Below are 12,926 nucleotides of genomic sequence, written 5' to 3'. Positions count from 1 at the left end.
ATTTCTCAATCAGATGAGCAATAAATAAATAAATAAATAAATAAAATGTAGTCTTTAGGTCCGTGTATCATCAGTTCATTCAATTATTAAATTCAGTCTGGCAAACTAAAAAACAAAAAGAACGAGTGAAATCTTCGTTTATTTGTTTTTCAGTATTAACCATTGCTTTTCTGTATTTGTTTCCGCATCTTCTGCTTGAAAGGAAAAATCAGATAAATGAGGAAACAAAAACAAAATAACAAGTCAAATGTACGCAGTTCTTTCTTCAATTTATTCAATTATTAATGACAACCTCCCATGATGCTCCACCCACGTCCGCTTTGAGCCGCCTGACGTCATACTACTGCGACGGTGTGTCAGCTTCAAACATGGCTTCTAGATTAGAAATTAATTTCATCAGATTATTGTCTCGCTGCGAGTCTATAGCGTCGGAGAAACGAGGAGAAACTGAATGGAGGTTAGAAAAGGTAAGACGAGATAAACGTGGAGTGAATTTTATCGTTCAGGGCTGTTTTTCTCTGACCTTCATGAGCTAAAGTTAGCATGACTGTTGTTGTTGTTAGCTGCTGCAGCTGAGAGCCGCTCTGTCTGTTAGCCACGTCGTCACCACTGAAACCAGTGACAGGATTTACTCAGCTGCTGCCTTTCACTGGTATTTTCCTCTCCGACTCATTAAAAATATTTAACTGGGGTGCAGTGGACTTATAGATCGTTTGCTAACCTCGCTAAGTTAGCTTACTGTACGAAACGTTGATAATACACACAACATTTAACTACAGACCACATTGAAATCACCCAGAAATCCTATAATAAATATGTAAAAATGTAGCTATACTATAATTCGTCCAAATATAATAAGCGTTCATATAAAAGATAAAGGTTAGACTCGGTACACTGGAGTCTATAGACACTCAGTCTCCAGGTTATTGGATACACTTATCTTAGACAAATGCAGCCTAAACTTCAGTCTTGCAGTAAATCAAGGTGATAATGTTCAATTTTTAGTGAGACTGTTTTAGAAAGGTGTTTAACTTTGTGGTAATTTGGGAGGTTGTAGCTTGTCATGTTGTTCTTACAAGAGGTGTTTCTTTTGTCCACCACATTTATACCAGAGTAGACTAAATATGAGAATCGCATGAACTACAACCTCTAGAAAAACCATAATGGTGATTCATCACATTAACTTTAACCAGTTTGAAGAAAAACTGAGCTTCATAATCTTCATTGAAGTAGAATTTATTGCAGGAATATAATTTGATATGTTTGCCTTGTAATGATGGCGTTGGCACATCCATAAGTGGTGATTATACACAGTTTCTTAGTATATTTTTTCTAGATGATGAAAGCCTTGTCCTGGTCACTGGATCAGAGGTGGTGTGAATTAACATCCTCTGTCAGTGTTAACCTGCTGTTTTCCCTGATATGTTATGGTATATGCCACTGTGGGATTCATCACAATAACCACAGAGCCAAACAAGTGATTGCTGGATTGCTTGGTAGCCCAGGGCAAGTAAAATGCCCCATTGTGCTCATAAATCTAGCAACTCAGTTGCCCTATCAGGCAAGTGGTAAAAAGAATTAAATACATTGGTTTTTTTTTCTTGAGCTGATGATGAAAGCATAATCATTGAGGGGCCAGCTGTCAGCAGACCAGCGAGCATGTGGAGTGTAACTAAGATTTTTATTTGTATGGTTTCATTAGGTCTGAAGATGCATCTCCTGTATTCTGCACTTTCACTCACTCGCACTGAGTTAAGAAGTCAGTTTCAGGGGAGAATGAGGTTAGATTGTTAATATACATTATTTTTTTAGGCACTGTTTTGTTCTGTTTTATTTACATCAATAAAGATTAAACTTGAAGTTAACTTTAGTTTTTGTTGTTCTGTCATAACTGCTTATAGATAAACAATTTACAATGTGGAAAAGCAAAAATTGACTTTAGTCAAGTAGATTTCTGACCCACCTGCCTGTCAAGGCAGTTGAACAAAAGAAAAGTTGAACGCTGAACCAGCTGAATTTCTAGGTTACACAGTAAAATTATTTCATTGTTAATGTTTTTAACAAGAGCACTGGTCTTAGGTCTTCAGCGCTGCTTTGTCATGGCTTTTTAATACGAAGCAGAGCATGCACAGCTTGGCATCCTTCAACTTCATGTCTGTTTCAAACTATATAATCATCCAAAAAATGTCTTCTGTAGTATGTTGGTGCCCTGGAGGAAATGTTGGTCGCTCTGAGGAAAAGTCCAAGGTAACATTGCGCTTAACTCTAATGTATTTTAATGCTTTTATTAATATTTATTATTTGTAACAGTCAGGTTCCTGTATGTAAATGTACTGTGTACTTACTGTGAAAGTAACTTTCAACACTTGAAAACAACTCATCCTTCTGGTGCAAGTGTTGGTAGCAGCAGTACCACCTTATCTTAACCATTTTTCGAATGTTTTTGAACATACTGTAGCATCTCTATCATTGTTAGCACCATCATCATGCTCGGCCATGTTAGTTCATTTATAGATAGTTTTCCTGAAACTGTTGAAAAACAACTTGTGTCTCTTTCAGCAAACCCACACCAGAGGTCCTGACTGAATACACAAGAAAAGTAGATTTTCTGAAAGGACTTCTAGAGGCAGAGAAACTGGTCAGTGGTACTATTTTTTCAAATTCATCACTTTCAAGATTACTGACATTTTTCTAAAAAAGTACTAGATATATTATTGTCACTGTATATTTATGATAACTTTGTTATCTGAACTGTACATCCTAAAAACATGAAACAGTCATTTCTCTGATCAGTCCCTTGAGTTTTTCCTTACAGTTGTTTGATCTCATGCCTCCCTTGTTCTCCTTCGCAGTCTTCACCAACAGAAAAAGCTCTAGCTAATCAGTTCCTCGCCCCCGGGCGAACACCAACAATTGCCAACGAGAGGATGCCTGCCACTAAAACTGTCCACATGCAGACAAAGGCCCGGTGTACAGGAGAGATGAGGGATGAGTTGCTCGGCACGGTAGGATGAGACGTACACTGCTGAGTCAGTATGTGACGAAGAATCACCACACTGTAGAAACACAAGCTGATGGAGGACGTGCATTGAATCCACCTCCTGCTAATAGTCCATTTACATTTAGTTTACCATTTAAAACTTTTACCCCCTATGTTAGACTGTAATTCTATCTTACAACTAATGTTATCAGTTTTGAGGATAGTTAATTGGTTATAATGTGTTTCCATATCTAACTGCAGGTCCTCCAAATAATATACAGTACCTTTAAGATTTCATTTCATTAAAAAAATGCTAATAAATACATGTTCTTCTTTTGTCTTCACAGAAGCTGTCAGGCAAAGGTAAAAAAAAAAAAATTGTGGAATTCAAAAGCATCTTGACTTTAGTGTCTGGAGTGAAAAGTGGTACCTGATATTTAAATATGCTAGTCTTGTGAACGAGAGTGATATTTTGGGATGGTGATTTTCTCTTTTCCTCTCTGTAGGCATGTCGGAAACAGACTTGCGGAACAGAAGGTAAAGCTGTGCATATTATTCTATTATTATCAAAGAACTAATGTCCATTATACTGTATTTATTTATATATGAGACTGTAACAACCAGTGATGCTTCTAAGAAGCTCAGACTTCATCTTCTTTATCTGTGTATCATCATTATCACGATCATTGAGGTGTCACTCCTCACTGCTAAATGCTTCTTTTGGATAAGAGCCAGCGCTCTGCGCCTGCGGTAAAATAAAAATGTTAATCAGGCTGTCCTGCCTTGTGCAGAGGTCTTCCACTGGATGAGCGTCAGTCAGCTGCAGAGCTGGAAGCCGTCCTGCAGCACCACCACAACCTGCAGGAGAAGCTCGCTGAAGACATGCTCAACCTGGCCCGAAATCTGAAGAACAACACTCTGGCAGCGCAGAACATCATCAAACAGGACAACCAGGTAACGGCTCGGTCACACTGCATGACTTTCACAGTGCTGTTCACACTGTGACACTTTCTGTCTTGCAATTGGACATCTTGAGGTTGGCGTCACTCGTTACAAGATCTTTCACCAGGAGGAATCTCAGTCTGTCTGCTCTCCTAACAATGCTTTTTTCACAAAAACATGAGAAGTGACCTTAGATTATTGCATTATAACTACTTTATAACTACTTTTTGCTTATCTTTTTTTTCTTTATTTGGGCTTTTCTAGCTGCTGCTCCTGTGCAGTTCTGTCTCTCCTGACATGACCAGTTATTAAACTTGCTTTACGTCTTTCAGGCGAAGCATCGGCGAGCTCTGAGGCGGCGTCTTTGAGCAGTTCACACAGTTTCTGTTTTTTAATGTTTCCGTTGCCTAAACAGTTTCTGCTCCTGATGCCCCTTGTCTCTCCAAATTCTGTCCACAAGAGGGCGATATAAGACAAGTAACACTTACTACCAACCTCCAAACCCTCTACATAAAAACTAGTCCAGTAGTCAGGATTCGTACAAAGTCCTGGACATTTGGAAAATGCTTAATTTAAACTGTCATGTTTTAAAGGTTAGGAATATGTTTTGAATTTGTGCTTAAAAATGCTTTATTTTCAATATATTCTGGTGTTTCATTTACATCATCACTCATGTAAACCAAAAAATTTTTAATATTTGAAATGAAACAATCCCGTTGTCATATTTGGTCATTGTCTCCTGGCGTCTCACAACAGACACACACAGTAGAGCTACATTCACTGACGTGGGAGAAAAGAAAAGGGGGTGTTTTTCCATTTTTTCCATTCTGCCCAGCATCACAATTTAAATATGATGAAAAGGCTTCGAGAGTGTGGAAATTTTTGCGTTTGGTACCTAGAAAGTTCTTGAATTTGGCTCTTTAAAGCTGTACTAGTCCGACTGATATTTATCTCGATGTTAGCTCAGTGGTTGTGTGTCCCTGCCCCTCCAGACTCTGAGCCAGTCGATGCGTCAGGCAGACCTGAACTTCGAGAAGCTCAAGACGGAGTCGGAGCGGTTGGAGCAGCACACCAAGAAGTCCGTCAACTGGCTGCTGTGGCTGATGCTCATCCTGGTGTCCTTCACCTTCATCAGCATGATCCTCTTCATCAGAATCTTCCCCAGACTCCGATGATGAGCGTCTTAAAATCCTGAACTCTTTAGTCCTACATCCTCCTGTGTTTACAGAGCAGTAACGACATAGGCCTCATAGATCTATACAGCATGTCTGTATGTGTGATCAGATCAGTAGTGGTCAGAACCAAAACGACTCAGTTTGATGAACTGAAACATTTGCACTTTTGAAACTGAACGTTCAAAATGTGGTTTGAAGCATCAGTATTCCTTTTTTTAAACAGAACAGAAGATTTAGTGGAGGTGAAGAGCCTCTTGTTGGAGGGCCTGTTAGAGCGGCAACATATAGTCTTAATACCAGACAGACAGCGGGGACTGAGCCTTAATTATTTTAATCCCTCATCAGGTAGGCTGTGAGCCAGTCAGTACATGTGTGTGCTGTCTCACATAGTGGGACTCAAATCAAAATCATCTTTTGTAGAATTTTATTTTCATCATGCAGACATCTGACGAGAGTTAATGAACCGTCCACTGTCATCTGCTATTTACAGTTTCAGCACTATATTGAATTAATTGAATGCTGAGTCTAAAACTTCTGAGGTATAAAATAGCTTTGGATGAGCAAACTGCCTCTATTTAGCATTTATAAGCACTAAATACATGTGTAATAAATGGTTTTAATGCAATATAATGACATTTAACAAGTGTACAGAATTTTTCAATTATAATTATACACCATGCTCCACTTGTACGTGCCGACAGGTGGAGTTACAGTTGAAAAATACATTAATAAACACTGAAATCTGAGTACAACTACAGGTATAGATGCTAATATTTTTAAGAGCTGGCTACACAGACCACCAAACCCCTAAATTTGGTGGCCAAAGTGCATTTTTGGTAGCCAAAATCTACACTTGTGTAAAAAACAACACAGAAAAGGCAATTTAATACAATTTAACAATAACTCGGCATAGCCTTTCTTAACTGTGACACTTGTGTTTAGGACACTAGTGGCACACAGCACATTACATTACATCCTTAGATGTGTCAGACTGTAAACACTTAAACTCCTGCTTCCATTCACTACTAAACTTTTGATCATATTTTGTTTCTTTCATCGTCTTCCTTTTGTGTTTCTGGTTTTATGTCAGGATCGTGTTAGCAGTTTGAGTAGACTTAGCAAACTCAGTAGATATTCAGTAGATTCGACATATTGAAGTTAGCTGGTTATGAGTACTGTTTTTGTAGTATGTTAAACTAAATGGCACGGCAGAATCTACTTGTGGCACTATAACGTTCTACAAAAAAAAAAAAAAATAAATTAGTCAAATTGTTCTTTAAGTTTGTTTTTTGTGCATTTTGTCGCTTTTGGCGAATGATTAGTATCAAAACGCAAGTGTAGGAAGGTGGAGAGAGTCTGTAACCATAACTGTACAAAAGCATAAAAAAAGTAGAATTTCACTTAATAGTGAAAAGGCAACCAGGTGAACTGATAAACAAAAGACCCACGAGGACTAACAATATTATCATATACGTAACATTAACATATATCAATATTTCATTTTTTAAAAATCAGTTATTGTCAATATTGCAACACCTATATTTCAAACCCTGGACTACTTTAAAGTATGTCATTATTAGATGTTTGCAAAGTGCTTATAAATGTTAAATAACAGCTGAAGTAAAGTGCTGACAGTTATCTTGCTAAAATTAAACATTATTACAAATTACAAAACAGTTTTCAAGCATCAGTTTGATTTTTCATCTTCTGGTTGAGTTTTGGAAACATTCAGCGTGCAGAGATGTCCAGCTGTTAGATGTTTTTTTTTTTTTTTTAGTTCACTGTTCATCATATGTCTTCAGTCCTGTTTATTGTTTATGAGTCTATATGTTTCGGTTGTTGATTCAGGGTGATGGTATTTGTCATGTTGGTGATGATGAGGCTGCTGATGTTGATGAAGTGAGATTTTGTTCCCATTAAATGACTGTAACCCCACAGAAACATTCATATCATTTAGAGCAGCACTTGTGTGTGTTGAAGATGCTAAATTACAGCCGTCTCCTTAAATTGCTTTTGGCATCATTATTGTGAGTACTGTATGTGTGTGGTGAGAGTTGTGTACGATCTTTTAAAGACCAAATAGCGCCCTCTGTCGTTATGAAAAACGACTGACGATGCAATGACTTGATGTGGCCAGTGTGTGTCAGTGAAATCCTTCAGATGTGACCAGATAACGACCTCCATGACCCTGATGGCCTGATCAAGCCAGGAATCCTAAATTAACCCCACTACTCATTTAGAAGTGATCCGAGGATTGAAGTATGGCTAAATAAAGGCAGTTGGCCACAGAAAAAGCACACAGCGACCATATGTGACTCTGGGTGATCTGTCTGCTTTTGTTCCTAATTCATTTAGACTCCACTGCTGCTCTGAAACTGCGTTTTCCTGCCAGCAGATGCAGTGAGAACGCTTCAAACAGGTTAACATTCCTGCTGTGTTGTCAGTCTCACTGTCATCCGAGGCCCGTGGAGCTCAGCAGCGTGTCCAGGCTTGCAGCTCTGCCCCCTGGCCCTTCCTCTCTTAGTCTTCTTCTTCTTCCTCTCCCCCTCCGCCTGGCTGCTGCCCCACCTCACGGCTCTCCGGCTGGCTGGGCCGAGGCCTAGCTCGCCGTGTATTTTAGGATCCCTGGGGGGTATTTTGCCTGCTGGAAGCCGAGGTATGCAGGCCACCAAGAGACCAAATGAGGTTGTGTCACTGCGGAGGATCGTCATCCCTCAGTTTAATCACAGCTGTTTGCGCCTCCATTCTCAGGCTTTCGCTAATGCTCCGGCTGTGTGATCTGCTGCTCTGAGGCTGCAGTGCATGACTTCATCAGCGGTGTGGTTTCTCATGTTCATTATGGTTGTATTATCCCATCAGCTGAAAGAGACCGTTTCTCTTTAGTTTCCTACTCAGACTCCAGAGTCTGGCCTGTGTTCAGGTCCTATATTCAGCAGAGGCCCTCGGATGTGAGGCGCTCATTAATGGCACTTTTAACCTCTGACCCAGGAAACCTGAATGAATTCCTTCCTGCACTCTTTTCCCACAGGGACACTCTGAAAATAGTGTTCAATCCCCTGTGCTAAAAAAAAAAAAGTTGTAAATTTAGCTGAATCAATTCAGTACCATCGTGTAAAAAGCCATCCTTTGTGAGGGGTTTATAAGTTGCAGCAAAAGAAAATAATTATTGTATAGATTTCCTTAAGTATTGCACTTATGTACAATTTGAGACACAATGGCACTTGAGTAGTTTAATCATTTTACATGTATTTTTTCACACAATATTTAAGAGATCAAAAACTTTGACCAGAGAGATGTGTAGATGGCTTTTTATGGTGGAAAAAAAGTAGATGAAACTGCCCACAACAGGGTCTGTGAGTAACTGGATCATGATTCCTTGACAAAAACATTGCTGCTGAGAAAAGAAAAGTTCTTTTTGGATGGATAAATACCATTTAAAGGTAGAGAAAAAATATGTAATCCTGATTTTGGGGTGGACTGTCCCTCGCTACACAGTAATGCATCAATAATAATAATCCAACGGTATCAAACAACTATAGAACTATAACTATATATAAGTGTCGGTAGACTTTGTCTGAGCTCCAAGCTGTTCCTAAACACATCAGGACATCAAATACAAACATTTTGGGTTGGCGAAACGCCCAGAGCACAGCAAAACAATGAGAATAAAAAATGAGGAAATATAGGCAGAGGGCAGTGTGTCTCTCTCTGGGTACTCCAGCTTTTTCCCACAGTCATAAGAAATGCAGGTTAATAGGTACAGGTATGATGACACTAAATTGAAGAAAGAATCCTGCAGGTTTTTGTGAATCCTGCTTTTTGTCACATATACAGACCGTCGCAGGACTTTTCAAGAATGCAGTTACCTTGTATAGTTTTTCTGATGACCCTGCCCGGCCCAGAATCAGATCACAGCTGTGCCTGACCTGCCTTTGTGGAGCAGTGCGATGATAACTTCCTCGACCTTAATGTGACAAAAACTAAGGAATGAATCATCAAATTTTGGAAAACCAGCAGCACAGCAAAAGCTAGCATTACAGATAGCAAGGAAGTCCACATTGAAGATATATACAAAATATCTAGGAACATATTTTGACTCTCACCTTAAGTTTAATGCAAACACAGAGTCAAAGGACAACAAAGGATCCACTTGACACCAAAGCTCAACTCTCTTAATGTTTCTGATCACTTTCTATGTAACTTCTAGCAATTCTTTATTGAAAGACTTCTAAATGTTTCTTTTATATGCTGTTTCAATGGATCGTCTGGGAAGAATAATCTTCACAGCAAGTCTTTTCCAAGATCATTGGAGGCCAGAAAAAAAAAAGACTTGTGCTCCCTCTGGAAAAAAAAAAACGTGTGGTCCAGAAAGCAAGAGGAATCATTAGCCAATCTGCCCATTTTCTCTCAAGCAAATTCTCCTTAATGCCCTCATGCCCCTTAGAAGAACAAACCGCTACTCAAACTCTTTCATTCCTTCTGCTATCAGGCTGCTAAACGCTGACACTAGCAAACGAGACATGAGTCAGTCCCTGTAAAACTTCACTAGACTGCAAATGTTTTTTGGGTCGTCTGCTGCTCTTATCCTCGTAACATACGTTGACTTGCTGCGACATGTTGATGTCAATGTTTGAATGCTGCTGATATAGACTGAGTTTTCCTTCTCTCTGTGTTTGATTTGTATTTGTGTGAACTGGGTGGGCTGTGAAACTGAACTGGCCCCTCTGAGATAAAAGAAGTTGGCTGAATCTGAATCTAGTTACATGCTAGCTAACCCATCATTAGTTGTTTGATTCAGACCAGACCAAGCATAAGACAAAAAAAAAAAAAGAAATGGAAAGGGGTGGGTGCTCGCAGACAAATAGAAGATTTGGTCAAAATTACTTCTATCAACCAAAATTATAATGAAATAATAATGCCTATAGCAGCTTTAACAAACTAAAACTTTTCAGTTTACTTGAATGCAAGTTTCAACATTTTCAACATGAAGGTAATCGACATCTTTGCGATTTATGAGGGTTCTTTCAGCGAATAGCAAACAGGTTTCTGCTGCTGTCAGACCTGTAAGATGCACTGTTTGTTGAAGCCGTGGTAAAATGAATCAAACAATCATCAAATAGGAGGAAGACAGCTGGTAAACAAAGAGTGTAGTCAGGTGCTCTCACGCTGATATTTGAGATAATGTGTGTGTGGTAGTTGTATGTTTTTAATTGGTTTGATCCTCCTAAACAGCAGAGAGCAGAGGAACAAATTGTTAAGCATGAAAGAACCTCCATCCCCTCTCAGCGCAGCGCTGCGCCTGTTAAACACCACAACACTCCCGTCTTTTTAATTTAGTTTTTGGCTGCAGCTACAGGAGGATTTGGGTTGCCTACAGAGATGAAGGAGATTTTTCTTTCATTTTCCTTTTTTCTTTTTTTTTTCCATGTACTTCCTTGCGGGAGCAAAAGGGTAAAGAGGGCTTTTCTTTTCCTTTTTTTTTCTTTTTTCTCCTCCTGCCAAAGTTTTGAAGGTGCTGTAATGTTAATGACCTAATGGGAGCGTAAAAGGCTGCACTTACTAAGCTTATAATGTGAGTCACTATCTTGCACACACACACACACACACGCTCCCATTCATGGAGAACAGAACTGATCTGCTTCTGTCTTTACTCTCAGCCACTGAGGCATGGTTTGCAATGGCTCAGAATTTATACAATTAAATTTAAATCTCCATGAGACAATAAACTCCTTGATTTCTTTTATAGACTGGCTGCTTTTATGGTTTAATTTTCCACTTTTTAGCTTTTAGTTTCCAGTATTTCTTAGGTCAGACATGGATCCAGATAAAAGTTAGTGGACAGTTAAAACACCAGAGACAATGATGGAAATAAGTCCTGTTTCCTATCACTCTGAATGCATCTTATTAACATATTAGAAAGTCACCAGTAAATCAAACCAGTTTTGGTGCAGTTAACCTTTATTCATAGAGCAGCTTTTATAGTTTATAGCTACTGGTCAGAGCTGCACCACTGTTTTTTCTTTTTTACAACTCTTTTTATTGGGGCTTTTAGGATTAAACATACAGCTGAAAAGAGGAAAAAACTTTTCTAGTACAGATATAAAGAAAACATAAAAAATGCAATAAAATAAATACATAAAGAGACATGTCAGGCATGAAAACAGAAATAAAAAAAACAAAATGTTTATTTTACAGATGGGTTACACACAGGGGAAAAGGAGTATTGTAAATAAGTTTTAATAAATTGCAACTTCAGCATGACACATGAAAATGTATGAAGACAAAATTAATTACACAACTAAAAAAAGAAAGTATTTGTTTTAACTTATAAAAGTTAGTGTCCAAGCTAACTCAAAATTTTAAGTTGACTGAGAAAAGACAAGTTGAGTTAATTTTCTAACTATTAAAAACAAGTAAACCTGAGAAAACGTTCAATTCAGTTCAACTTCCACAAAGCTTAAGATATTAAGTTGAACCAACATCTCTTAAGTCACACTGATGAACATTACAAACATTTTTTTTTTCCTTTTCTTCTTCTTACAGCTGCTCATGTTGGAGTTATTTTGTTCCAGCATCGGCACAAAGACAATATGTAAAAGTGCTTTTTCGCAGTTTGCAGTGTATTCAAAGAGTCTCTGGAGTTTCAAACAATGCATGCTGGGAAGTCTGCTAAAACGCTTATCATGTTACCTTAGCAACAACAGTACATTCATTCAACTTATCATTTCAAGTCAAAAAGACTACAAGTTAGAAGAACTCAAGAACTTTTAAGATGAATTATCTTGGATGAATAAAACTTGTATTTATGTTAAATTAATGTTTATTCCACTAAATTCCTGTATGTTTTTGTACAATGTATAGTTCAAATAAAAAGGAAATTATGAAAATAGAAGAGAGAAAGGAAAAAGGGGGTGTGTGGAAAAGAAAATGTCAAATGGATGTCAAATAGGTCAGTTGAGCTGCACCACTGTTGATCTCGATCTCTCTCGTCTACACAGGTGCTGCTGTGGAAGTTTCTCTGTTTTCATTCTGCCGTTACTGTTTCCCTCGACAGGAGCCACCTCCCTGTGTGTGTCTGTGTCTCTGTCTGTCTGTGTGGAGTGTTGTGTCTGTGGCTCTTCCTCAGTCTGAACATAATGAGGGTACACACACACACACACACACATACACGTATGTACAGCTGTGTTGTGGCAGCTCCCTGACAGGAGCATTGAAGTAGGTGAAGCACCTAAAGGACCACTTTCACCTCTCTTGCTGTATCAGAGCAGCTCAAAGGTTGAAAACCGGGTTGATTTCAGGCTTTGGGACTAATAGATTACATGTAACAAGATTACGTAATCTGGATACAAAGAAAGGTAACTGTCTTCCATTAGAGTTGCAGATAAAAGACATAATAAATTTTAAAATAAAGAACTATAAACTACCATGCACGCATCACACAGTGTACTGTATGCTGTACTGTATACTGTATACTTTATGTTTGGTATGTCTGTACATGGTTGTGTGTTTCTCCTTTACATGCATGTATGTTTACTGCGCCCCGAAGACCTGAGCCATATGTCATTCCCTGCAGCCCCTCTATCAGCCCGTACTCGCAGCCTAGTGTCAACATGTGGGTTAATGCACTGAACCTTCCAGCCTATTTGTCAGGCGGTGCGGCACTGAAAGAGTCCCCAGTGGAGGAAAAACCCTCCCTGCTGGTTTGAGCTCAGTCTTTGATGTATAGAGCTCAGGTAGTGCTGCTGCTGAGAGGCTTAATTTCTTGGTTCTTTGCTCCTTCACCTTTTAGTGATTCTGGATCTCCCAGCAGGCATGGCTGGAGACTGCGG

General features: G+C 38.9%; 1 protein-coding gene across 1 annotated transcript; it reads left to right on the top strand.

Moving 5' to 3' along the window:
• Positions 1-333: 333 nt before the first annotated feature.
• On the top strand, positions 334-5,588 carry use1 (unconventional SNARE in the ER 1 homolog (S. cerevisiae)). Its single transcript, XM_084723436.1, has 8 exons — positions 334-467; positions 2,198-2,247; positions 2,560-2,638; positions 2,853-3,005; positions 3,328-3,343; positions 3,487-3,517; positions 3,772-3,934; positions 4,915-5,588. The coding sequence occupies exons 1-8, from the start codon at positions 369-371 to the stop codon at positions 5,095-5,097; spliced, it is 774 nt and encodes a 257-aa protein (XP_084579562.1). The 5' UTR covers positions 334-368; the 3' UTR covers positions 5,098-5,588.
• Positions 5,589-12,926: the final 7,338 nt, after the last annotated feature.

The sequence above is a fragment of the Lutjanus erythropterus genome, chromosome 7 (assembly GCF_056507025.1).
Source record: "Lutjanus erythropterus isolate fLutEry1 chromosome 7, fLutEry1.hap2, whole genome shotgun sequence".
NCBI lineage: Eukaryota > Metazoa > Chordata > Actinopteri > Lutjaniformes > Lutjanidae > Lutjanus > Lutjanus erythropterus.
Note: the sequence above shows the minus strand (reverse complement) of the source record. Positions and strands in the feature narration are given on the sequence as shown.

What these genes read in the sequence shown, in the direction of transcription:
- use1 (XM_084723436.1), top strand. Translation starts at nt 369, where the DNA reads ATGGCTTCTAGATTAGAAATTAATTTCATCAGATTATTGTCTCGCTGC. An exon ending in GCTCTGAGGAAAAGTCCAAG is followed by an intron (nt 2,248 to 2,559) that starts GTAACATTGCGC and finishes TGTCTCTTTCAG; the next exon opens with CAAACCCACACCAGAGGTCC. An exon ending in ACAGACTTGCGGAACAGAAG is followed by an intron (nt 3,518 to 3,771) that starts GTAAAGCTGTGC and finishes TGCCTTGTGCAG; the next exon opens with AGGTCTTCCACTGGATGAGC.